Source organism: Micropterus dolomieu, linkage group LG05 (assembly GCF_021292245.1).
Source record: "Micropterus dolomieu isolate WLL.071019.BEF.003 ecotype Adirondacks linkage group LG05, ASM2129224v1, whole genome shotgun sequence".
NCBI classification, from domain to species: domain Eukaryota; kingdom Metazoa; phylum Chordata; class Actinopteri; order Centrarchiformes; family Centrarchidae; genus Micropterus; species Micropterus dolomieu.
Window position 1 is genome coordinate 6,566,477 of NC_060154.1, and position 27,877 is coordinate 6,594,353.

Sequence of the window (27,877 nt, forward strand, 5' to 3'; positions counted from 1 at the left end):
CGTGAGATACCTTAAATGTAACTATCACATCAGGCATTGTGGTAATTTCCCGCATGTCGCTGTATCAATCATGACTGTCCTCTATTAGTAAGGGTCTTCAACTTCACTCCGCCCACTAAACGTCACATTTAAAGCCGATAGTTTCATATCTGATGTTTGATTGGTCGATCTTTTGCATTTAAATAGCGGTGCCAAATTTTCCCATGGCACTTGAAGGCAGCAGCAGTGGAATCCTAATTGGAGGCAGATTTTCAGCGCGAGGAGTGGCTTCTTCAACTTCTGCTTCCCGAGACAACCGAGATATCTTCCTCCCAGAGATCGTACTTTTGTAAACAACTAGGTGAAACGATTGGTGTAGAAGATTTTGTGTTGGGGAACACATTTTCTGAAGCCGAGGCCATGTTTGTGGTGCAGTAGCGCACTTCAGTTTGAGGTAGGTGAAATGAAATAACGTTAGGACCTTAAAAAGTTTTGGTGTCAGTCCTCCGTGTTGTCGTGCTAACGTTACATTTATTGTAAAAGCGACACTCTGTTACCTCTAAGTGTAATGTTAGCGTGTTTTGCTCACGGTGAAGCCTTCCTTAAAGTTCTTCACATTACTCTGTTTGTCTTTATATTAACAGACACGTCTCTCCACTTCATGATCCTCTCGCTCCTTCAGTCAGACAGCGAACATGTGATGGCATGTTCATTTTAAACTGACTCATTTCCAACTTTCTGGAAATGAGCTCAGTTTACTATTTAAATTTCCTTGTGACCGCTTTTCCCATGCAGGGTTAGGGTTGCGTCGCTATTGATGGTTTCTCCTAAGCCTACTTCAAAAGAAAAGATGGTTATCACTTTAGAGTACATCACTTAATTGGAGGGGGATTGGTTGGGCGTATTCATATTGAAATGGTTACGGTTTAGGATGCGGCATTGGGCCTTTTATCATGAGCATATGTGACTAAATAACTGCTAGTCAGAGCAAAGAAATATTTTATATTTTTTTAAGTAGCCTAATCTTTCTTCTACTAAAAGTTTAAAAAACAGTCAAGTAACAGGACCGATAATGTTGCAAGCGGTGGTAAAGAAAGATTTGTAATTTTTTATACCTGGCACATCTGTGCTGCCGGATTTCAAACTTTTATGGCCAGTATACACACACTTCTGTGGGTTGGTCATGGTTCTGTCATTGCTCAGCTGCTATTTAGGCCTGTAGAAATGATCAATTAGAATTTACTGGGCTCATCTTATTTGAAAAATGCCCAAACATCATTCCTCCTAGGAATTTAGAGGTCTACAGTAACAACAGTTAAACTAAACAGATGAAATACATTATATTTACAACATTTTAGAGTTATGTAGATTAAATTAAAAGTGAAAGGGCAAGTATTTGGTGCTCTGTCTTGTTTTGTTTTTGACATGGCCGCACATCTCAGTTCCTGTTGAACTTTCCTGATATCGACAAGCTGTATTGTACAATACTACATGGCCAGAGTCAGTGAAAATGAACTGTGCAAATGTAAATACAATGTTATACATGTTGTCCCAGTGTTGTTGAGACTGTCTTTTAGTTGCCAGTATTTAATTAGTGAGTTGCAACTATTTACTGGGAATTGTTAAAGAAAATTTTAAACTTTTTTTTCTCTGAAAAAAAAAAAAAAGATGTAAAACAATGCAGACAGGTCAACAAGTGAAGTTACTGAGAGCTAAAGTGACTTTGAACATGTTTTGATTGTTGCCAGACATTGTGGTCCCTGCATCAGAAACCGCTGCACACTTGGGGTTTTTGCTCACTACACTGTCTGGAGTTGACAGAGGATGGTGCATTCAACACAAAAATCATGCAGTCAGCTGGAGTTTTTCGGGTGAAAATGAATGAGGTCATAGGATAATAGACTCATTGAAGTCGAGAGTGAGGCAAGTCCAGTACAGCTCAGTGCAGCGGTATGTGCAGAAGAGAGCAAAACAAAAAGCTCCTCCTGGGGACAGGATCACCAAAATGGGAGGTGTAAAGAGTGGATAAAATGTTGTTTTGACATGGTAGGGGGGATTCTGGCACAAATGGATGAATACTTTCTTCATTGGTTCATTGGAGTGTCAGGCTGGTGTGGTGAGCATTAATCCATTTAAGCCACAGTCAACCCTTTTTAAAATGGATACTTCCAGCTATAAGTTAATATCCTAGTACTAGCTAGGCATATCTGATAGTGACTGCAACATGTTGTATATTTTATTTATTTATTGTTAAAGTTGTATATTTCTTCTTAAAGAAACGTACATGAAAATTGCCAGAATTGACTTGAACTAACTAAATATTTTCATTATCGATTAGTCTGCCAATCATATTCTTTTATTCATCTTTTAATCCATTGGTTTAGACCAACAGTCCAAACTCCAAAAAATCAGTTTACTAAAGGTTGCTCCGATCGATTGGTCACAGTTTGTAATTGGCCGATAATGGTTTTAACTAGTTTGATCGGTGGTCTCTAAAAAGTCCGATAAGAAAAGCCGATCAGATCATGCAATACTCACCGGACAAATTTCTCAACAACAGCTAAAATGGTTTCACTACGCGGTCTGAGCAGTTTTCTAAGCTGGCTAGCATCTTTTCCTTTCTTCTCCTTTTCAGACAGGACGCGATAGATGCCCCCAGTTAATCATTTACAATGAGACTTGAGCAGCAATCAGACAAGAGGAGCAACAAGCAGGAGCGATCATGTGAAACTGTCGCGGTCGTGCTCATCTCACACACACACACGTCGCCGGCTACCAGAGTTTAGTCTTGACCCACAGCACATCAGGCAGAGAGAGACTGATCCTTCAGTGTGAGTTTCCTGATGCAAAGAGAGGCGCCACTCAATCAGCTGACTGCCTCTTTATCTCTCTTTTGCTATGTTTCTGCCTCCGTCTAGATTAAAACGGCAAATCCATGGGCAAAAACGGATGACTTAATAAAACAATGACACAGACACTCACATTTGGCTTTCCGATTCGTTGTTATCAGTCATGCAAAGCAAAAACACAATGCTACTGACTATTTTAGTTTGGGTATTTAAAATATTTTGTACTGTGCATGTCGCTGTATTTACTTTGCGACGACTCCCAGTCTGTTTTCCGCTGTCAGTCTCTTTGTACTCACGTGTTGCTTTCAGTAACAGTTCCACATCGTTGTCAGTCACTGCAAAAACAATACCTGGTGTGGTTATTCATCTGTATTACTTACTACTTTCACCAAATCTTCTGCAACTGCTTCATGTTTACACTGGCACACGCATGCCCAGTCGATGTGAACGGCCACTAGATGTATGTTTTTAAGTAGTTTTAATATGGACGATCAACTCTGATGCGCAGCTAAAACACTGCTGTTGACGGAGAAGATTGTATTCGTTATAAAATTGTTTAAAAAACCGTATGTAGCCTCACATTACCCCACTCCCCTCTCTACTACTCTCATGTCAACCCTCTTGTTTCCCCGGGAATCTACCGTATTTTTCAGTTCTCACCCGGTATCCTCCCGTTTAAATGTTTCCCTGGTAATCTTCCGTCTTTTTAACCTTTTTATAAAATCAAATAAAAACCTGCTGGCCATATTTAAAGTTTTTGCTACTCTCTCTTCTGGTTAAAGCCCGTGGCAGTAGTCTTATGTAAAAGATGTCGACTCTTCTTATTGCACAAGGATTTAATAAATAAACAACCCACTGAAATAATATCAGGCCTATAAACCATATGAAGTTATAATGAATATAGTAACTATAAGCAATATTAACAATATACTAACAGTATAATGTGGAATTAACATTGTACTTTTAGTTATTTAAATTTCCCTTATTTTTAAATCTCAATGTCAGTTATGACTCCTCTGCACTCCCCCTCTCTCTACCCCCTAAAGCCCACAGAACCTGCCTGAGCTTTCCAGAACAAAAAGCGGCTACTTCAGTTTATCATCGACTCAGGATGCCTGTGCTCCTTTATCTCCTAAATATTTTGGCTACAGCCTCTTTTGTTGCAGTTTTTATAGTCAAAGTAAATTTATAAAGATGCTGTTTGTTCTGTTTTTGTAGCTTATTCCAAAGGAAAGCTATATTTGTTAAGCTATAAGATGTTCGCAGTAACCAGGCCAAGCTTTCCCTAATACTTTATCATCTGTTAATTTTAGTACTTAATACATTGTTTTTAGGACTAATTAAATAAATATACAGTATACTGTACAATGGTACATGATAGATAAATGGCTTCATGTAGACCCGGTGATCGGCCCACAAAATCCTGATCGGAGCACCTCTAGTTTACTATCGTAAGATACTAAGAAAACCTGTGAACATGCACATTTTAGTTAAATGATTAAATGAACAGAATTGTTGCCGATTAATTTAGCTGCTGATCGACTAATCGTTTCTGCTCTAGAACCGACAGCTTCTAAAAAATTAAGCATCAGTGTACATATTTAAACTCATCTGCATCCTCTCAAAATAATTGGATGGATTGATTTTTGTTTAATGTATGAATGAAATAAGATGTTGCTGGTGCAAAACACATGACAGTGTGAGGGTGCAGTGAGTGTTTACTCTTGCTTCCCAGCTCCAGTTACAAGATAAGAGTTGGGACAGAGATAGTGTGATGGCTGAATTCCTGCATTGTCGGATGGAAAGCATGCGTGGCGGTATCGAGCGTTTTCTGAAGACTTTCACGTATGGTAGGGTGTAGATTTCTTGTCAGTTAGTCTCCAGGTTTTCCCATGAGCTTGGCAGTTGTCAGGGATCCATCATGTGGTTCGCTCTCCGGCTGTGTTCACCCTTCACCCTCGGGCTCTGGTTCATACTGATAGGCTGACTGTCATGGATGGCAGCTTTTCTCTACCCTGTATACAGCACAGGGAACATTTACTTCATGTCCGCCAGAGGTAGGCTGTATGTTTAGTGTCTGACATGTCAGGTGTCAAATTTGAGATGACTGCAAAATGATGTATTCATTGCTTAGTATCTGAAGGTTTACAGATGTTTGTCCTTCATATATTGTGATATGATGATAGATTTGCCTCAAATTGCTTCTTGGTAATCAATGAATAGTCTAAATAACCTGTTACATGTGAATGTCTGTTGGTTTTCTTGGTCTTCTGTGATAGTGAACTGAATTTCTTCGGCTGGTTGGACAAAACATGCAATTTGAACAATTGGATATTAGAAATTGTGGAAATTATGGAATTTTTATTGATTGTTCAATTTAATATTAGACATAATCAGTTTGATATTCAAAAATCATTCAATATTTTATTATTATAATCAAATGCCATTTTATTAATACAAATAGCCTACTAAAATAGATTTCATAGTATATTTACAGATTTGTCTGTCTACATAAATGTGAGAATAAGTAACAACAGTTAAAGGTTTTTCTTGTGTCAGTAACATGACACCTTACTGGCTAACTGATGGAGGATGCTGAGCAGACTACAGGAGGTCTTTACTAACCTCAATCTAAATATTTCATGGGACAACTGAAACAATTGTGAGAATATGCACATGATTGCAGGCTATGTTGTTATTGAAAGGTAGAGATGACACAATATTGCACCCTCATTGTAATGTTGGGTATTACATACAAGCCCCATCAAGTCACTGTGCCATTGGCACATTTTTCTCTGAATGAATTCCCCTCCTTGTACTGGTTACTGACTAGCCTGCAGGTTATTGAAACAATCCAATATCCAGATTCTTGCTTGTCTTGAGCACCAATGGTAATGTCTTTTCCAGATACGAGATAGCAAGAAGATGGAAGTTTCTAAAATGTTGGTGCCCACCCAAAAGCAACAGGGACAAACTGCACTAGAGCAGCTGCACTAAAGGTGGCTCTGTGCCCAGAGTTGCTGTTAGAGAAAAGCATCATTATTTGATTTTTACTAGTCTAAAGCATTTTTGCATGAACTAAGGCTGGGTTATATCCAACATTTGCCCTGATTAAATAATGATTGGGCTGGCTTTTGGTCAACTGTGGGAACAGCTAATAATGAGGCAACATATTGTTTCTTCCCTTAGAGGGCACATTGGTCCAGACTTCTTAGTTAATTCAGACAAGTGGATTTCTCAGGATTGGCTACAGCTGAGTTACTAGAAGCTTTAGAGAAGGAAGGGATGGTATGTGGTGTAAGGATCAATGACAGGACGCTAATTATTTTGTCCATACGGTTTAGTTAAATTTAAAGGGATTAAAATTTGAAAATAAACTTTACAATTGAGGACCTAGTCCAAAATGTCTGGTTTTGAGAAAATATTTGGAGCATGATGGCAGGAATGTCATTGTGGTTTAACCGTAATAAATCTTTAAACTTGCTCTAAAAAGGTCAAATTCTCAATAAAATGCCTATCAATTACATTATAAATATTTAATAGTAAATAAAAGTAATGGAATCCCTTTTGTTCTGAAGTACTTCCTGAAGTGTGAAGGTGGTTTAAACATGTCATATCAAATTACATGAAACCAACGTAAATACAAAATGTTCATTTTTGAAAGCCTACTACATGCTTTTAAAACATGCATTAGGCTTGTTGCTCATCTTGCCTTTCCTTATTTGTCACTTACCTGTAAATGTATTTCTGACTTTCCTCTTTTTTTAATACATTATTATGTTTTCTCTGTGGGATTTGCCCCAGGAAATGATTGAGAATTATGGAAATCCAATAATGAATAACCCATCTCATTATTATATTTTGCAGGTAAATTATTTTTGAGGGGACAATAGAAGAATTCCCACCCATCCAGGCAGCCTGATGGTGAATGATTATTTCATGGAGTGTTGAGCAAATAGCCTTAAGGTTCACTCGAGCCACTTAAAGTAGCTATAATTACCACTGAGGACTGGCCTAATTGGAAGTGACACAAACCATCAGGTGGCTTAGAGATGCAGGTTACCAATGGCAAAGTGATAAAGAATACAACAGTTAGTTAGACATGGCAACCAAGCTGACGACTCTCTTCGTTAATATCGGCGTGGTAACAACTTGGTGTTAATCTGTATTCGTCTAAAGAAAAGATCTCTTGCTGCTGCACCTGACCGTTAAAGTCAAAGTGAACTCGCTGAGAGGATTAAGTCCTTTGTTTAGCTGTTGCCACAGGTTAGCAGAGTGCTCTTGAGAGACAGCAGTAGATCCAAAGGAGCGTGTTTTCTTCATTTTTAATGAAACTGGGATACTCTGGCTGCGTGCGTTATGTGTATGCACGTCAAGGAAGAGAAGGAAAAGGATAATGTTCTGAAAGAGCTGGGTTTGCTCCAGAAAGTGATCAAAAAGCTTGAAATGTCCGTCGTGTCAAACTGTCTTGAGTGCATCAGAATGGGAAAAGGCAACAGGTATGTGAGCATGGCCATTGGTATGTCACTTTGCACTGATTTGAGGTAATTAATTGTTCTGTTTAGATGTCAGAAGGCATGTTACTATAGACAAGGAAACAATGTATTTCATATTATTAGCGTTAAGTAATACTCATGGCAGATTCAGACAAATCTGTACCTAGGTTGGGTATGCTATAATGGAAAACCTGTCAAAAGAATATCTTTAAGCAACAAAAGCAATAGTAGTTTTTATTGTGTGTAAAGCTATTTAAAAAATAACAACATGCATATATTTTTAAAAACAAATTTCTGAAGTCTCTGCATCAACTTTCCCTTCCAAGGTCCCCGTTGCACAGCCAAGATTAAATACGTCTCTCCTTGACACCAGTGTGTTCAGTAGAACCGGTGATTGAAAATGAGGAATCTTCTAAGTTTAGAAAACAGTAAGATGAGACAGAACATCGACAAAATTACTTTTTGTTGTAATAGGTGAATTATAGGAAGCCACATTTGATCAGTCATTTCTTAATACAGGGACTGGATAGGATCATAGATAAATAAAAAAAAAATTTCTTATTTCCTGGGAGTGGCAGACCTTAACCCTAACCTTAATCATTCATTTCCTGAAGCATGGTAGAGTTTGTTGCGGGGTCAGGAGCCAGATTTGAAGGAAGTGCAGTCTGTCTGGAAGACCTAGTACTGGGTCTCTCGGGCTCAAAAGTCCTGAAGTCATAAGCCTCTGATTATTCAAATGAGAATTTATGCTGGCAACCCAATTCTAATTATATCTCAAAATCCACATTAACATTTGTAATATCTGTATCTTTAGAAGGAAAAAGATTGAATGCAGTCTGTAAATGTAACTCTTACAGAAGATGAGTGGTCCAAATTTAGGATCAGTCAATTGAAACAAAGTACATTTAGCTTTGGAAATTTTATCTTTAGACTTTAAACTGCAAATGAAGTAAATGGTAGATGTCCTTACTCGCAGTCCTCCAGATAGAAAATCTGTGCGCTCGTGCATGACTGGATTTGTTTTACAACCATGTGATGTTATCACATGGATTCACTTGTTTCTCTTCAAACTGGTGGTTTGAAGTTTACAAAAAGGGGTGGTCTTATTTTGTAGGAAGGGTGTGGAGGTTGTAAAATGGTAGTCCTTACCACAGACACATGAGTTTACTTTTGTGCCCATGGCTAAATCGAAGGCACATATTTTCATACCAGGGTAATTTTGGAGTTTTTAAGCTCATGACAGACAGGAAAAGTGCCGTCCTATTTTGGATTTATAGTTCTTGTCTCTGGCTTCACATGGTGTAGACTTTCTCTGCTTGACATTGGCTGTTTCTGTGTCGGTTGTGTGTGAGAAAGGGTCCTCATTTGAGGTTAAGAGGAGCTTTAGCAATCATTGATTGAGGTGATCTTAACCATCAGGTTGATTGAGTTAATACAACACACAGAAGACATTCAGAGTTTCCTGATTTTGATACCACCGTCTGCATTTTGTTATTTTAGGACATGACATCTGGCATTTCTGGGATTAAGTATATGGTTTAAAATTATGGCAGTTAGAGGCCATTTTGATTAATCGATTAATTCATAGCTTTACAAGCAAAAATAGTAAAAAAAAAAAAAAAAGCCAAACTTCTCAAATGTGTCTCAATTGTTTTTGGATTGTTGGTCAGACAAAAGAAGACATTTGACTTTTGCGATGGGCAGTTATTAATATTAGGCTAGTTGATAATATAATCGTTAGTTGCTTCCCTTTTTAAGAATTGTAGTTAATTTATATATATATATATATATATATATATATATGGCTATAATTTACTTTTTCCTCATTTGATTTACTATATCCCCCTAGGATATAACAAGTTTTTACTTAAACGTGTTCATCACATTTCAGTATTTGTTTTGTAAGTCTGGTGTGAGGTAACTTCAATCAACAATATCATGACTTTTAAACATAGAGTTCACTGTCACTTCTCACGTAGACCCCACTCTCCTGCAGGATGGAGTCATCTTGCCTGGACCTGGCTCTGGAAGGTGAGCGGCTTTGTAAGGCTGGTGACTATCGTGCCGGTGTTTCCTCCTTTGAGTCTGCCATCCAGGTTGGAACAGAGGACCTCCAAATTCTTAGCGCCATCTATAGCCAGCTGGGCAATGCCTACTTTCACCTGCAAGAGTACAACAAAGCCCTGGAGTACCATCGACATGACCTCACACTTACCAGGTAAACTGTTTCACAACCTTGACATTAGTTTTTTCGAAAACCAAATCCTCCTTTGAACCCTTTTCATAAGGATACAGGGTTAGTGACCATGCCCACTAGTTTTATACAGGTCAAACATGAATAATCTGGAATTAAACTACGTACTAAAACTTTTTTTTAATCACACTCTCCATGATTAAACTGCTAGACCTGATTCCACCTGCTAGACTGGACTACACCGTATTATTGCTTGAGGCTGTAAATTACTTTCTTGCCTCTTGTGTTTTCCTACTAATACATTTCAGTAATCCACTTATATTCCAGTCTAATTATTTCCTAATGTTTTTTTTTTCTCCCTTGAAATCTCAGAACAATTGGAGATGAGCTTGGTGAGGCAAAAGCCAGTGGCAACCTTGGAAACACATTAAAGCTTTTAGGACGGTATGATGAAGCAGTGGTTTGTTGCCAAAGACATTTGGATATCACCAGATCCATGTATGATAAGGTGGGTGGTATTTTAGTGATATTTTAGAACTACAGCAAGAGTTATTTAGGTGAAACATTCCCTCAATCCTTTTATCTTAGCAAACTGACAATGGATGACTTTGCACTTATCTGTTCAGTCAATGACTATTACATTAGAATAAATGGATCCAAATTTATTGTCAATCATACTACATGGCATGCTCTGCAACCATAGAACATTATTAGTATGCACGATGACTGCAGTGTCGGCGTACCAACATCTAGAATTGGCCAGCCCCCATGCAAACAAGCAGGTCTGGTGTCGATGTATTTTAAGTACATAATTACAACGCTGGTCACTCTGGTTTCCGTCTGTGAAAATCTGGTGTGCGTGCTGTAGGTTGGGCAGGCTCGAGCGCTGTATAATTTCGGGAACGTTTATCACGCCAAGGGAAAGGGCATCTGCTGGACTGGAGCTGATCCAGGAGAGTTCTCGGAGGAAGCTAGGATAGCCCTGAGGAAAGCTGCACAGTACTATGAGTGAGTTGGTATCACTTCTAAATGTTGACTATGTGCTGTTTTTGCATTTATTTTGAAAGTACTGAGCAATGATACAAGTGACATGACTATTAACTTGCCAGCATAGGTTTTTTTATTTATTTTTTTTGTCTGTGTCACACCTAACATCTGGCCCATCCCACATGGGCTTACAAGACACTGCAATTTTACAAAACATGCATCTTTTAGTATTGCATATACTGAAACAAATTGACGAAAGGAAAAGAAAAGTTATAACATAAGTATTTCTATTCTATTTCAAGTAACATATTTATATGGAAAAATGACCTGTACACTGACTTTTAAGCTTTCTCATCTCCCAGGCCTTCTCCACGTAACTGGCAAATTTAAATGTTTCACATGTTGAATAGTCAACTTAGTCTTGGTGCATTATCCATATTAACAAAATCAAGATCTGTTTTTATCTTGCTAAACAAAGTATTACAGTTTCCAGTAAAACGACTCATTTTCCACATCATTCCACAGCACAGTGAACAAATCCACATATCTTTTTCCAGACTAACATACCGTCCAGTTTAGCTGTTAAATACCACATCTCAGCTGGGCAAATAAAGATAAAGACAAATAAAGATTTGCTATATACAATAGAATTGTCAATACCAAATTCATATTTTATCATCCTAAAATGTATGCAGTTTTGGTTTAGTCTTATCATTAGCTTCATACTTATATCCTCAGCCCACTGCTCTGCCTTGTATCAAAGTGTCTTTGAGTAAGATGCTGAACTCCTACATGGTTACTCTTGGTAAATTTGCCAGCCAAATTCCTGAGATATAAAATGAACATACTCTAAGCTGCTTGGAGGCTGTATAACATTTGTAACAAAATTGTTTTGAACCAAGACTCTGAAGCACACCATGGCTGCCTTTTTGGCAGTGTTTACAAGTTATTGATGAAGTTATGCTTTCCCTTTTCTCTTCAATTTGTCGGTAAAATCTCTGTAAAAGAAAATACTGCAGTGTTGATTGGAAATGTTCTAACATTCCTGACTGCCACTGACATGTAGTCTTGTTGAGCGTGAAAGTTCTGTCTTGACCTTGGAACTTTCGACAAAATAATCTTAACTCAAGGTCCATTTACTAGCTTTTGGACCCAAGTATGAAACTTTCACATGATAACAGGTTATGGTACTTGTGTAAATGTGTTTCTTTGTTTTACCTTTTTTTTTTTTTTTTATTTATTTTTTAACAAAGAGCAAACCTTTGCGTGGTGAAGGAGTTAGGCGATAAGGCAGCCCAGGGTCGTACCTATGGTAACCTTGGCAACACTTACTATCTGCTGGGTGACTTTGAAACTGCAGTAGCTGCTCATGAAAAGGTAAGTGGCAAACTTGTTGTGAGGGCTACACATCACCTGCTTCCAATAGGCCTTCCTGCAATTTGTTAAGACAATTTATCCACATACATTTTCATTTTGTCTGACCCAATGACTGAAGCCTATGCCCGCTCTTGATCACCTCAGTCTTTCCTGTGAATCCTATAATGTCAGTAATTTGCACCCTACTGTTCGTCCTGTTTGGCAGCGGCTGCTTATCGCTAAAGAGTTTGGGGATAAGTCTGCTGAGAGGAGGGCCCACTGTAACCTTGGCAACGCTTATATATTCCTCAGCCAGTTTGAAGTGGCAGCTGGTCATTACAAGTGAGTAAACAAGTGAGGCTTGAGGCCTTTCTCACTTTGTGATGGTCATTGGCAGATATCTCTGTATGTCATCATACTTGAACATGAAACTTATGCATATGATGATGATTTTTGCAGAGTTTTAACATTAAGCCCAGATTACTCTATTTCTGTTTTCTTCTTTGTACTCTAAAAGCATAAGCGACAGAAGCAATATTTAACCATTGAATATACAACCATAAATAAATTGGCCAACAAAAAAATCAAGCTTAAGATTCAAGAGAATGAATTTTGCAACGCTTACTCTATGTCCCCCTTTTTACCATTTATAAGCATTTAAAAACATTTAATAAATTTATAACACACTAATGGAACTGCAAGCAAATACAAATATTTATTAATGTATTTATCAGCAACTACAACTCCTCCTGTGGGCATTCATAAGTGGAGGCTGGTGTATAACAGATAATTAAAGCCAATATAGCAAAACAGTCATAATATAAAATGTCTTCATAGTAGAAGTTACTATTGGTGATATACTGTGCATTAGTAGAAGTTACTATTGGTGATATACTGTGCATTAATAAACACTTAACAGGTCCTTAAATCTGTGTGTGTGTGTGTGTGTGTACCATTTAGTAAATGTTTGTTTACTGTTTATAAATGGGACTTGAAGTAAAATGTAAATACAGTCATTTATAACCACAGATGTGTGTACAGATATGTAGAAGCAGTAGTCTGTTTATTTCAAAAGTTTTTAATCCCTTACTCCAGCATTTTCTTGAAACAGAAGCCCTTGGAAAATGGAAAGAAAGGAGCAGATAGCTATCATTCTGCTGCTCCCACCCTAAACATTCTTTGACCTTCTTCCTACTCTTCTGTTTCGCCCTAAGGAGGACTCTGCAGCTGGCCAGGCTTTTGAAGGACAAAGCAGTGGAGGCCCAGGCCTGTTACAGTCTGGGCAACACCTACACACTGCTTCAGGACTATGAGAGAGCCATTGATTACCATCTCAAACATCTGGTCATTGCTCAGAATCTCAATGACAGGTATAAAAGCCATTTGTTGTCAGTTTTCTGCCAAACTGTCTTTGAAGCATAACAAGCATGTACAGCTCTAATGTGGGTGGTCCCTTAACTAATTACCTGCCAAAATTAGGTGGTGTTACCGCTAACACCCACGAAGCCGCAGTAAACTGCAAAACACAGACAAATCTGACAAAGTCACAAGGCAAGAGCATTTGGGGTCTTGCTTATGGAAGTTTAATGTCATTAAAACATTACCAGCTAAAACCATCTGAAGCATCCAAAAGCAAGGATGTGCAAGTTCACATGCATACCAGCAAACAGGTCTGTTTTAGACAGGCAGAAAATATATTTTCTATGTACAAAAGACACATTTTACCCAAATCATATAAACATGGTACTGTTTTTATAGATAAAATTTTAAATTAGCTCCATATCTACCAACATTAAAAGGCTGATCTAAAGTACATCAGCCTGAAAACACTGTTAAGCTGTTGTTTGCAGATAAAGTCAGTGTTTATAGGCTTCTCTGTTACTGCAAATCTGCTAACAAGGCAATGCTGTAATTCCTCTTGTGGGAGTACCTCTCTATTTTTTATAGTCTTAGTAAAGGGATCCAGGATTTCTGGTAGTATGTAAAAGGAATAAAATCGGATTGAGGGGGGGTGGAAATAAAGTTCAGATTATAGGTTTACTCATACAAATATTCTTCCTGTGAGGAGAACCTATGATATTCTTATAAAATAATATGTACACAAACATCAGATTGATTTTTAGGTCTACAATACATATGGAATTGTTAAATACCAGCTGTTGCGAAATGAGCATAAGCTCATGTTAAGATCAGGTTTTTGTTGATGTACTGTGTAATAGTTTGATGAATGCCCTTCCCAGTCTTGCATAATCTTAGCTGAACTTGCTCAACCAGATTCCCTCTGTCTCTCGCTGCAGAGTTGGTGAAGGAAGAGCATACTGGAGTCTAGGAAATGCCCACACCGCCCTGGGGAATCATCAGCAGGCCATGTACTTTGCTGAGAAACATCTGGAAATTGCCAAAGAGGTGACTGTTTATGGTCTACCTCTTTCCTCAGAGACCTATCAGTAGCTGCCAACAGGCAACACCACCCTCTACTGGTTGTATTGGGAACAGCAGGGAATAATAGCTTCCTTGTACTGAACACAGCATGTGTGTATATATGCACGCATAAAGCACTTTTATAGACTACAAGGGCAGTGTGACATTGAACCCCACATGTTTTGCCTTTGTTTTGAAGTCTCATGCTCACATTGAGCTTTAATTACATGAACTTTGATGTTGTCGATATTGCAGACTGGAGACAAAAGCGGTGAGGTGACAGCCAGGATGAACTTGTCGGATCTACGGGTGGTCGTAAGCCTGAAGTCCAATTCCAACATCTACCCCCCAGCTGTCGGCTTCAAGTCCAACTCCAACATCTACCCCAACATCTTCCGCAACACTAACAGCTCTGCTCTGGCTCCAGCCTTCCAGGGTTACCCCAACCTCGCAGGTAAATCTGCAATCCTCAGAAAAGCAAGTCGGATTTAACATAAGGCAGGCTAGTTGCTAGCACTGCAAAACGTCACCATGTCACATAACATTAAAACCTTGCAGGAGCAAGGCAGCTGTAGTTGCTTTTCTCCGGCTTTTGGAACAACCTTTTGAATGATCTCAATCATCATTGTTCTAAGCTCACAGTAAGCTCACGCACTCTACGGGAGGTAGAGTGTCTCCGACTTGACGGCAGGGTTTTACGCCCCTCCCCTGCAGTCACCTGCAGCTCACGTTTGACTATGAAGTTGGCAAAAGTCAGCCACAGTCATCTCAAATGCACCTAATATGCCAACAAAGGCAGGGAAGAGGAAGACTGCAAGCCAGTAAACATGAATCTAAAGAATGCAGGATTGTTTGAAAAACCCGCAAGTAATTTATTAGTAAGAAAATACATTCAACATGTTTGTTAGACCTCAGGAAATACACACAATGAGTTACACTGTAAGCATAACTTTTGTTAGTGTACAAGACTCAGGGCACCAGTTTAAATTACTGTTGTCCTGTAGTTGTACAAGTGCTGCATATATATTAAAAAATGTGGCCACAATGTTGAATTTTGTATTTCTGTTTCAGGGGCCAATTCTCCATCAAGGAGAAGAGGCAGTGAAGAGAACCTGGAACATAGTTCAAGTCCTAACAAAAATCAAACCGGAGATTCACCAGCACATCTGGTATGTGTTTATAAAAAAAAAAAAAAAAGTTCACAAGGCAAGAAAACTTATGATTAAGTATACAGTGAATTGTTTACTCATTAATGATTGATCTACAATACTGTTCACTCAGCCTATAGGATTAACATCGGTCTGTACGCACTTTGAATTTATAGGACTGGGAGGAGGATGTACTCCCCGGGTCTTCAAAAAACAACACAATCAAGGCTTCTACTAAGCTGTTCCTCTTTCACCGGCTGAAAAGCAAGAAGCAGAAGAACAACAAATCATCTCCTAAAGACGAGAATGAAACCCGCACAGAGCACTCCCCTGAGCCGGACGCACCGGTGTCTCCTAAGGTATTTCTAAATACAGTAGATTGTCCTGCTCAAACATCCTGGAACCCACAAGAGGCTAATGGACAATGATGTTTCAGCTTTTAAGAAAAAGTTTGGAAGTGAAGCTGTGTCATAGGATACATGTTGCACTTTTATAGATTTTTAATTTACAGTAATACAGAGGAAATGTTTTGGTGTGGAACCATCATTTCTGATTATGTTTGAAACTCAATGGAAAGGAAGCATCTGCACACTTAAATCTTTACAAAAATCTTTTTATTAGCAAGCTTTCGGTGATAGACCCTCAAGGCAAGAACAGGCAGCAAGTAAATGCAGCAGTACAAAAGGTTAAAAGAACAACCTTTAATGCAGAACACCTGTGTCACTCAGTTGAAACTGTGTGGCTAAACATCAAGGAAACTGTAGTCCTGGGTAAGATGACTACAAGTGTCTATAGGCTATGCTATAGACACTGTACCATTAACTTGTAATTCATCTTACCCTGGACTACAATCCCTAACGGGAGCGTTTGAAAGTTGTAATTAATGCAGTATGCCTCTGCTATTCATGTATTTTGATGTTTATATTGGTTGTCCGCTATTCTGTTCTCTTCTAATGTTATTCAGTTGTTATCTTTGTTGGGGTTTTTTTAAAAATTTTTTTTATCACTGTAGCCAGGATCACAGGACACTATTGGAGAGGATGGCTTTTTCGACCTCCTCTCTCGTTTCCAGGGCAACAGAATGGACGACCAAAGGTGCACCCTAATGGATGGCCAGAGCCAACCCCCTGCTCATTCCTCTCCCTCCTCCACCCCACCTATAGCTGAAACAAAATGTGAGTCAGCCCCTTGTGTTTTCATCTGTGTTCACACCATATTTAATAGTACAATTTTCTGACTCATCTTTCAAGGGGAAAGAAGTGGAAACGAGTAAAAGAAATTTGTTCTTTGGTAAAGATCTTGTTTTATTTTATTTACGAGTCTGCTGTGTAATACCACCTCTGCCTCATATGGTGTGAATGCAGCATGTCCCCAAATGTGTCCTTTTATATATTAAAAGGACCAGTGTGTAAAATTGTCAGAAATTAATGTAATATTCACAAGTATTCAATAGTTTTCATTAGTGTATAATTGTCCTAAAATAAGTATTGTTGTGTTTTTGTTACATTGGAATGAGGCCTTTATATCTATAGAGGAAACGGGTCTTCTTCTATGGAATAGCCCAGAACAAACAAACCAAACACTAACACTCTAGAGAGGGCCTTTAGTGTTTTTGCGAGTTTAGCAGCTTACATTTGAGAATGTAGCAATCTGCAACCACTAGATGCCACTGTATCCTACACACTGGCCCTATATTGTGTGATTAATCCTTTTGTGTTGTTTGTGTCAAAGATGCCTTAAAGTGATACGCTACCCAAAATCTGTGATTTGAGTGTCAAGCACTCAAACGCCTCTAGCCTTGAACATTACCTGTAAAAGGTTTGGAGTTTAATCCTTCACTGAGCAAAGCAGCTTTTATGGACCTTAATACTTTTTGTCTATCCTCTGTTATGGTCACAAATCCAAGCTCACAGTATGATGGCTGTGATAATGCATGAAGGACAAAACTACATACTTTATAGCCAACTGCCAAGTCTCTTTGAAGTGTTTGATGCTCAAATACATTTTGTGTGTTGCTTTAAATGTCATAGAATAAGTAACCAGGGATCATCTCCTCTTCCTCAAACTCTTATGCTCCTCCCCCAGTATTTACCTTCTACAAAATCATAATGAAATGCTGGCTATAGGAGTAAAAGGAACAACTCACTGTTACCAGCACACGTATTCTAAACAACCCTTCATTTGTTACAATCTCTGTTTCTAGCTATTTTGGAGTGCGAAACACCATTGCAGGATCCTGGTCATTTCCTGGAGCTGCTGGCCAGCTCCCAGGCCCGTCGTCTGGACGACCAACGAGTCAGCCTGAACCATTTTCCTGGCTTACGTCTCAACACCTCCAACCTGCCTCGTACACCCTCCACCTCCAGCAAAGATCAAGTCCACCCACAAGGTGACAAAATGCTGCTTAATCTGTCATCTCCCTCAGCATCACTCGGTAGTACTACTCGCATCATGACCTATGCTAATTTCTCCTCCCAGCCCCCACCTCCAGTATAGATACCTCTCACATACCCTCCCTGTACAGTCGCCTCGAGGTAAACGCTGAGCAGCCTGAGGGGGATGATGTCTTCTTCGACATGCTAGTGAAGTGCCAGGTAAGAAATATAAATCGAGTATATTGCTGCTGCCCAGGCATAACGGGTGTTCCACATTAGATAGAAATTCTACTAATACTTTATTTTACTGGTGGTCTGTAGTTTGTGAATAACTTCTTAATAAATGTCAAGAGGTCCCCTGGAAATAACTACATAGTTTGTTACTAATTATGGGCAGAAACACAACGTTCATTTAAAGAGCTGATCCATTAAAAGCCAACCTAATTCTCCAGCTATGTTTAATTGCATGGATGTGCACCAAGTTAACAAGTCTCTATTTTCATTATAATAACTGGTAACACATTGTATGGTTCTTTCCAAGAAACTTCTTGGAAATTTAATAAAATTATGGACCTCCAAAAAAAAAATAAATCTTGGCCTACATCCTTTTCATTCAGTCATAATTACTGTTTGAGTGTTCAATCCACTTATTGTAATTATTTTTCTGTTTACATAGTGGGAAGGTGTAAAGAAAGTTCTTGCAGGGTTCACTTTGTAAATTTTAGAGGCACGGGAATGAACTATCTTGGTACACTATTTTGTGACCTGAGCCCCACTCAGTTTTTCTCTTTGTGTTTTGAATCAGTCCTGAGTGGCTACAAGGAGATCTCACACACACTCACACACACACAGGAAAATAACACTTAAGACGCCTAATTTGTCACTGGTATATTATGACAAAACAGTTGGGCAGTTCCTGATAAGCAAGGCCTGTGCAGAATCAGTGATCACAGTGTAGCTCAGTGTAATACATGACTTGCTGCAGCGTCACATTGACACAGGTGGTGATAATCTCATGAGATTAAGCGGTTTACAGGTACAGAGCCAGGTGCTCAATGCATTATGGGAAACAGTTGGCTTTAGCTAAGTGCTCATTTGCTCTGAGGTTTGATAAACAAGATTTTGTTTCACCTTAATTCTTTTTTTTTTTTTTTGTGCATTTTGATTTACTAACTTTCTTGGCTTAAATTAAACCTATGGAGATTTATTCAAAAACGTGTTTTGATCACAACCAAATCATTACAATGATTTTCTTCTAGATATCTCTAATACAAAGTGTAAAACATCTAACAGACTTTACATTTAATAAGAGCTTTTCTAATACTGGCAGTGATGCATGGTCACTCGAGCCAAACAGTTGACTCTTATAAAGAACAATTTACTAATAACTGTCACTGTTTAGGGCTCTCGACTGAACGACCAGAGGTGTGCTGCTCCACCCTCTAAAACTAAGGGACCAACTGTTCCAGATGAGGATTTCTTCAGTCTCATCCTGCGTTCCCAGTCTAACAGGATGGAGGAGCAGCGAGTCCTGCCACCCCCTGGCATCACCCAATCCAAACCAGGCTGACCCCATGAGTGATTGTTTTTTTGTTTTTATTGTCTCAGGATAACAGATGAAGTAACAAAGCTGTTTTGTTGTAACCCACAATACTCATGAGCTCTGCCTTTTTGGATTGTCCTGACAACGTTCCTGTGAGACTGCCAAGAATACAAGGGACACTATAAAGAATAAGGGTCTCAAAAAAATACAGAACTGTTCATTATGACTGTAAATCATGGGAAATTTTTTTCGGCGACTTGTTTTTTTTAGATGTCTACTCTGGAGGCTTGCATCAAGCCACTCATTCAACCTGTGGGTTGTGGTGGTTTGTGTTTGGACTAAAAAGTACTGTATTCTTAAAACTTTAGCCAAACTGAAGGGATTGATGATGGACCTTCTATGAACCCATCTCAGAGGTTCTGAAATTAAGCAAATTGGATCATTGCACGGCCTGTTCTGCCAATTTGTGAATACATTAAGTCTATCAGAGTGGTACATCTCGGTTTGAATTGATCTCAGACCTCTTCAACATGGAGGTCAATTAACAAATCTTCTCTGGGGAAATGAGTTCCACATCCACCACTACTGCTGCACTGGTGGCTAATGGAGCCATTTTTAGAATCTGTTTCCCTATATTGCTTTTGAAGACTTCACTGATCGTTTTTATATTGTTAAAGGTTGTATGTATGGAGTTATTATTGCCATGAACTGAACTGGGATTTTTTCCCCCCATTTTAACAAGATTTTACAGGGGCTTAACTAGTGTGAGGAGTGGGGGTTGGGAGAAGTTATTGTAGCTTTTATATTGATATTCTCCTGACAATGGAGAAATAAAACCTCATGAATTTACATTAGAGCTTATTTATTTAACCTTGATTCATTGTCTTCAGTGTACAACATGGGGGTCCTTCCAAGTGACATGCATTAGAAAAACATCAGTGCATCATATTGAGACCAGACTTGACAATGTTTTAGTACCTTAATTTCTAACCTTAAAGGAGCAATGTATAAGAATTGAAACAACACTCCCCTATCAAATTCATACTCCAAACATACAGGGGGCAGCATATTACATATCAAAAACAGTCCTGAATGGGCACCAGAGTCAGGCTAAGCAGCCTACCTGTGAACCGGGACTGAACACAGCCTCTGAAACGAGGCTAGACGGTGAATACAGTACCGAGGTGGTTACAACAGCTCCAACCAGGGCTCTGACGAAGGCACGGCGGGTTCAGGTGGGCACAGGAGGCATCAAGCGGTAGGGGAACGAAAGGGCAGTCGGGCATTGGGTAGGTGGCAATAGTGTGTAGAGCCAGAATAGTGTGTGTGTGTGTGTGTGTGTGTGGAGCTGAAACAGTGGAAAGACTAACAACAGTTTTGGTGAGTTTGTGCAGTTTGAATGAAGTGTTTTAAGACGAGTTGACAAAGCAATTTGTTCGGTGAAAGAGAAACCTGATTTCAGAAAGTGTATGGTTGTGTTATTCAGACATGTTCTCTGGAAAAGTATAAACAGGTCTAAATGTCTCGTTATCGGATCTGCCTGACCTCATCTGGAGGTAGTCTGGCTCTCATTGTGTTCGGAGGTGTAAACACAATCCGTACAATTTGCTGACATCTATACACAGCATTACATTATAGATATGTTTTTAGCTAACATAAAACAACACAGCTAGAAGGCTGAAAGAGTTGTGCCTCAAATGTCTGAATATGTGTCTATTCTGTGCCAAAGCATTAAAAGATGCATTATTCAACAGAACTGCTTAAAAAATTAAAATGTGGGGGTGGCAATGGAGCAGTGGATTTGACACAGGCCTGGTATGGGAGACCTGGTTTCGATTACTACCATGACATCCACTAATGTGTCCCTGAGCAAGACACTTAACCCCTATGAGCTCCAGATGCGTGTGACCTCTGACATATATAGCAATTGTAAGTCACTTTGAATAACAGCGTCAGCTAAATTATTAATTATATGCCGGATTTACAAAAGGGGACCTATATTAAGAATTTGTCGTCACAAAGTTCAATAACTCACAAAAGTACATGATTTTCTTTAAAACTAGAGTGGATTTGTTGCAACTCAAATTATTCAGGCACAGGGTTTGCTGAGGACTGAGATCTGAGGAGGATAACAAGAATGCACTAAAAATACCCGGCATAAACACAAAGGCAAGATTGGATCATTTAATCATCCAGATAATGTATCCGGATACAGATCACATTTTAATACCAGGTATAAATGGGGTGTTGTTTTATCACATTCTGCTGATGAAGTTTTTAAACTCTTAAATCTCTTCAATTCTTACACATTGTACCTTTTAACAAAAGGTAAAATTTCAGAAGTGAATCACCTGAGGCCTAATGTTAAAGAAAACCTCCCATTGAATTTAATCATATAAGGTGTATATTATTGTTAGGCTATAATACAGTATAGCCTTTCAAAATCTCCAAATAAAGGCCTGCTATGCCTCTGAAGTCTGCCTCCCTTGATGCTCCCTGCACCTGAAAGGAGAAAATGGCTCAGCTTAGATTCTATTGAGATGTTGTGTGGAGCAACTGCATAAAATATTAAAAAGTGCTTTGGCGCACTGCACTTGCATCCTCAGTATAATTAGTGCTAATAAGGGGCACCCAAAATAGTTTGTTACAACACAAAAAGCAAATGTTGCAATATTCAAATTCATTTTTAGTGGAACCAGCTGCACATTACCTACCAGGCAAAGCAGCTGTTGTGCTCGTCGAGTCTGTACAACCCAGAGTTTGGCAGATCTTTACACAATGATAAGAACTTTTGCAGCTCTGAGGTTGGAGTTCCACTCTGCTGCTGCTGCTGCTGCTTAATGATACAGAAAGTGATGGTTAGAACAACTGCAAATGAAACATTGCGATACTGCAGTGGTGAAAAGTTACAAAATACATTTACTTGAGTACTTTACTGGAGTATTTCCATTTTCAGCTACTTTATACTTCTTCTGCTCCACTACAACTCGGAGGCAAATAATGTGTGTTTTACTCCACTACATCTGATAACTTTAGTTACATTACAGATTCAGATTAATAATACAAAATACAATCAACAAATGTATTATTATAGGTTTACTGATCCCCGAGGGTGAAATTCACAAGTTACCCAGCAGTGTCTAAAGTAATTAAAATAATCCCCACCATTACTAGTTACAACATAATGTTGTACACATGAATACATTGTACTTTAAGTAAAGTTTGATGCTATACTTGTGTACTTAAAATTGTGACTGTAGGACTTTTACTTGTAAAAGAGTATTGTCTGCACTGGTATTGCTACTTAAGTATAAGATCTAATATTTCTTCTACCATTACTTTTCTCTGAATAACCAGCACACAAATCATCCTTCACAACTGGGAAGGGAAAATAATAAAAAGGAACAAATATCTAAAACAAGAGTAAATGTCACCTTGATGGTGTCATAGGTGTCGGTGATGATTGTGATAAAAAGGCTGAGGATCATGTAGATGAACAGCGAGACAAAGGAGTACAGGTACACTCTGCTGAAAATCCACACTAGGCTGCTCTTCTGTGCCATGTTCTTAAAGGTGGTAAACATGTCGTCTCCGTTGATCAGGGAGAACAGGCACTCTGACACTGTGTTCAAGGACCGAAACTAAAACACAAGCAACGGGTATTATTTTTATCTGTCCTTCATGATCAACAACTGAAATTGGGAGAACCTGATTAGAATTATAAATACTTTCTGGTTTGGCTTTTGTGAAAATCCACTTTTCTTTGTATTTAGTAAACACTCCTTACCTTCTCGTGATACGGGCCAAGGACGATCCAGCCGCACAAACAGTAACTCAGGTAGATGATTCCAGCACAGCAGATGAAACGGATAACATTTGGGAAAGCTGCCCTGAGTGTCAGGATGAGAATCTGAAAATAGCCATACAACATTGTAAAATATACAACTACATAAAAAAAAAGTTTAGTGGCATTCCCTTTGCAGAGCCAGTTTTCAGAAATATGAACAGATAGGTAAGAGTGTAACATAATGAGTGCTATTGTTGTAATTGTATTACAACAGTGGTAATTTTTTTTACTACATGTGGCACTTATAGAAACTAATGAACATGGACTGCATCTTACATTATACTTTCTGAAATAGCCCAGGTAGCGGATGACCCCAATCCAGACAAACATGGTGCCTGTCCCAAGGAAGATGCTGCAGACGTTATAACTTGTGAGTACCTAAAAGAAACAGACGTTTACAAAAGTGTCTAATGGACTGAAGGAATGCCTCAAAGTACATGCTAGCTAGCACAGCTAGTATTGATAGAATGTAATATTGAAAAAGACATTGCAATTAACATGGATCAACCTCTATACTGTAATAGCAAATCCCCATTACCTTAGTCTGGATCTCTATCTTGAGAATGGAGCCAACGATGGTCAGTATGTCATTAACAATGATGAGGATATACCAACCATTCACAAACTCAAACTTGTCTGACCAGGGGACTTCTTTACTGCAGTGGTTCCTGCAGTAGAGTGTGTAATCCTGTTTACAACAGGGAAATGCAGGTAAGTTGTACTGTTGTTAACTTTCTTTTAACATATCAAATAGAGATACAGGGATGCACTGACTACAGAAGTCCATGTAAGCAATCCACACAACAGGCAAAGGGAAACCAACAAGTCAGCACCAACAAGAATTAAGCGGCAGTCCCAGGAATAAGCACAATCCCAATAATGGGCAGTATATTACATCACTTCCACGTAAGTCACGACTCAAGCAGTAACTTTACATTAGTAGAGTATCTGAGAATTACAGAGTCAAAATAAAGAAGTACTGACAAGATATCTACCCTCGCGTAGCTGCTGTTGTACTGGGGCAGAACAATTAATCCAAGTTTTATTGAAAAAGGGCAATATTTGTTAAAGGTGATGTGTGTAAAAATACCATTCAAAATATGGTAGCACTGCAGAGATGACTCAGACTACACATAATTTTCAATGAAAATCAGAATGGTGATTCATTATTCCCTCTAATGTCCCAAATGATTTCGCAATATCAGTCAAAATAATCACAATTAATAAAACAATACTATGTTGTACCCATAATTATTAATTAATAAACACTTTTAATTAATGGACAGATTAAACAAATAAGTAGACAAACTGACTGAGCAGGTTAAATGTTTTGCCCCAGACTGATGCTGTGACTTTCATCCTTCTGATTTTAAGGGCAGAGGAAAATGTTTCTGGCATTGACTTACCTCCATTTTATGAATACAGTATGAACAGATACTGTATCAAACAATCATACATTTTATTCTTTTCGTCTGAGCAAATAAAGTACTACTTGGGATAACAAAAATAATTGCTGTCTTTTATGGTCACTTCAGTTTGCTTACAAATTGCAGCCGAATCCCATTGATCACTGAGCGTGTGCAGAGGGTGAGGGAGGTGATGCAGATTATAATGATGAAGCAGTCAAAGAGCACAGTCAGGTGTATGTTTCTAGCAGCTGAGGGAACAGAGAAATTAAAATGTTTTATCTGAAAAGGATGAACGTCTTCAAACAGATTTTCTGTGCAGCAAAGTCTGAAGCTTAGAGAGCAGTCTTAATGAATCCCAGGAATCCTGAACACAAGCTTAAAGCAATACAGATTATTCCTTTGTACATACTAAATTTTAAAATAAACTTACACGCTCCAGTTACTTTCCAGTCTCTGCATTCATTGATGTCTACATCATTTTCCAGGTCAACCTTTATCCTGCCACTGTGAGCATGGTTATTAAAAGTGATCTGTTAACCAGACAGCCAAACATTTTTTACTTCATCCTTACAGCCAAACCAAATAGCTGACTATTCAATTGTGAAGCCCTAAAGATAACATTTAACTATGTAAATAGCTAGCAATGAGTGCAAACAGCCTTCATTTTAAACTGCTCAAATTTGTGTCCTCATCGTAACTTCATTAAATAAACACAGGACTGACCCTGACTCTTTTCATTTTAACTTCTATCTGTGCTGAAGTGATCAGATGTCATATCACTGCTTTTCAAAGACAAAATTTGATTGATCCACTATAGTTTACTGAGCCATGAGGACAAGTCATGAAACATACAATAACAGCAAAGTTGTAGCAGTCTGGCAGCTCTCGATGTCTCATGGTCTGTAAATTTATGGCCTTGAGAACAAATGTGATCTTGACAGACAACATCCTGGAAGACAGAACAGGTACATTAACTTAGTTTTTTTTTAAAAATCATACATCCCAGAGAGGAAAAGGATTTTGTCTTAAGAAAAATATAGTTACATACAGACCTTTTGAAATGCAATTTAAAATGTGCGTTCCGCAATGATGAGCGATACATCGGATAAACTTTGAGGCACTCTGTTAGATGCAAGCCAGAACAAAAAGAAATTTGAAATGTTTTGCAAATAAAACTCATTAAATCTGGTTATGTATTCTGTTTATCCTTTAACTCAATCAAACAATCATGCATACATACCAGTTTCCACTTGCGCATCTATTTCAAAGGTGTCATTTCCAGGGAAGATGGTACTGTTTCTGTAGAACTCCTGACATAGTAAGAGTGGGGTGTAGATAGTGCCGTTTTTCCCATATTCATGATTGCCTACTGTGATGTTGTGCAGAACTCCATACTAGAAATGAACAATTGAAATAGATAAGATAAAGTCAGGTGAAAAAGTAGCTGCAGTAGTTTAGGTTGTTTGGGTGAACTGCCATTGTACAGTAGATTCATGCAGTTAATTTATACAAATTCAAACAGCATGAGCAAAGTCCAATCAATCTGTCACATGATCAAAATAAACTGACACACAAACAAATTTGAGCTTATAAAAATACTCCTTCCAGGTGCTCTTTGTAAAACGGAGGAAATAAAAAAAAAAAAAAATGTAAGCATTCAGTTACCTGTTCAATGATGTAGTCGATGTGATCATAAACATCAGCCTGTCTGTAAACAGCATACATATCCATGTCTCCATCAGCATAATCTTTCAAGAAGAGGTGCTTGAATGTCATCAGATTTTCCTCCTTGAAAGTGACAACCATCTGGTTGCTCAGGCCAAAAGACACTAACTGAGATTGTGAAAAAAAGACACTTGTTATCAGGATGATGAAATAACACAATTAACATATTGGTCATGTTTGAGATTACCTGGATAGTAATAATGGCAATTTTGATGATCTGGATTATGAGTTTCCATGGTTTTCGGCCACGAGCGTGGTACTTCTCACATGGGTTCATGAAGTAATATTTGATCTTCCTTCTGAGACATTCCACGTTGTTGAGATCCTCCACACACTGATGTTGGTGGTTGGCCAAGGGAGGGGGGACACTGGACTCGTCCATATCTACAATAAACTAAATATGGGTGACTTACGTGCAATAAATTGACATTATATAAAAATTGGCATTATAACATTACTCAGATCAATGAAATGTGACAATTAAATATAAAATGATTGATAACATAAATATTTACATGTTTGTACTTAGGGCTGGATGATACAGCCAAAAATGTTATCACGATAAAACGGTTTTTTTTCCTAGATAATTGTCACGTTAAGTATCAAATCCTTATTTCTTTTGAGTTTAAAGGATGATTTTTTTCTCCTGAGTGAAAGTTGAAGAAACCTGATGGTTAATTGTGGTTTAAACTCTTCTTTATGGTCAGAATAAACACTTGATGCCAAACAGTGGATCACTTCACAAAACTGAGGTAGAACATTCAAAACAATTGTGATAAACTCTTGAGAAAAAAAGTGTAGGCTGGCTTGAGCATGGAGCGATTTTAGTTAACATGTATTACTTTTGGATTTCATTATATTGAATGTGCATAAAGGAAACAAAAATTAGGTAGAACAGAAACACTTCTTAAGATTACGAAATCCAATACACTTGCCTTTCAAATTCAAAAAGTTGAATGCAAACATAACTGTACAGAACTGAAATATCATATGGTTTATTGCAGGGCTGCTGTACTTTATTGCATTAGATTGTACAGGTGTATCTGAAAGTGAAATCCCTTCGGCATAGCTCTAACTTGTCTTTACCCAAATTGACTAAGCAGCAATTGTCTTTGAAGAAGAAGGAATTGTAGTCAGGTGTACCTGAGCATTGTTGAATAATACACAGCAGATCACATTGTGAAACCTGATCAACTTCTACCTTTGCGGCAAACTATGAAATATTCATTAATTGTCGTGTGAGAGTTAAAATGACGTCCTGTCGATCCAGGCCAACAGTGAACAGGAATTAAATGAAACATAAAATTAGCCAGTGGCCTACTTACCACTGTCCCGCACCAGGTTAATTACCGTTTGGTTGCATCCACCAGTGGTCTGTGGTTGTGTTCAGATGTCTCTCAATTAAAACTCATAACGTACTCAAATTGCTGTTGTTTTTTAATTGTGAATGTCATGACTTAAGTAAATAAACTCGACTTCTGGAGAATGTGTTGTCTTGTGATGTGTTGTCTTGTTGTGAGCGAAGTCCTCAAGCTGTGTGGCTCAGGT

The 27,877-nt window shown here is 38.4% G+C and overlaps 2 protein-coding genes across 10 annotated transcripts; one reads left to right on the forward strand and one right to left on the reverse strand.

Annotated features, from left to right (window-relative positions):
- Positions 1 to 199: 199 nt before the first annotated feature.
- Positions 200 to 20,197, forward strand: LOC123970873 (G-protein-signaling modulator 2-like). 4 transcript variants are annotated; one of them, XM_046049237.1, is made up of 15 exons: positions 200 to 433; positions 9,304 to 9,542; positions 9,891 to 10,026; positions 10,387 to 10,526; positions 11,759 to 11,882; positions 12,088 to 12,203; positions 13,076 to 13,231; positions 14,159 to 14,267; positions 14,538 to 14,736; positions 15,354 to 15,451; positions 15,607 to 15,789; positions 16,443 to 16,605; positions 17,634 to 17,819; positions 17,909 to 18,024; positions 19,208 to 20,197. In XM_046049237.1, the coding sequence occupies exons 2-15, from the start codon at positions 9,322 to 9,324 to the stop codon at positions 19,373 to 19,375; spliced, it is 2,115 nt and encodes a 704-aa protein (XP_045905193.1). In that variant the 5' UTR covers positions 200 to 433; positions 9,304 to 9,321; the 3' UTR covers positions 19,376 to 20,197. The 4 variants fall into 4 exon arrangements, with proteins under 4 accessions (XP_045905193.1, XP_045905192.1, XP_045905191.1 ...); XM_046049236.1 differs by having other exon boundaries at positions 201 to 433; positions 9,321 to 9,542; XM_046049235.1 differs by lacking the exon at positions 200 to 433 and adding an exon at positions 4,740 to 4,885 and having other exon boundaries at positions 9,321 to 9,542; positions 16,503 to 16,605.
- mcoln3b (mucolipin TRP cation channel 3b) lies at positions 20,194 to 27,875 on the reverse strand. Of its 6 annotated transcripts, none has more exons than XM_046049240.1 (14): positions 27,680 to 27,875; positions 26,517 to 26,713; positions 26,270 to 26,437; positions 25,845 to 25,998; positions 25,657 to 25,726; positions 25,457 to 25,553; positions 25,035 to 25,134; positions 24,740 to 24,852; positions 23,734 to 23,883; positions 23,472 to 23,573; positions 23,136 to 23,258; positions 22,783 to 22,989; positions 22,063 to 22,175; positions 20,194 to 21,850 (listed from the first exon to the last, which is right to left on the reverse strand). In XM_046049240.1, exons 1-14 carry the CDS (start codon positions 27,690 to 27,692, stop codon positions 21,811 to 21,813), a joined length of 1,647 nt encoding a protein of 548 aa, XP_045905196.1. In that variant the 5' UTR covers positions 27,693 to 27,875; the 3' UTR covers positions 20,194 to 21,810. The 6 variants fall into 6 exon arrangements, with proteins under 6 accessions (XP_045905196.1, XP_045905195.1, XP_045905194.1 ...); XM_046049239.1 differs by having other exon boundaries at positions 22,063 to 22,178; XM_046049238.1 differs by having other exon boundaries at positions 22,063 to 22,181.
- Positions 27,876 to 27,877: the final 2 nt, after the last annotated feature.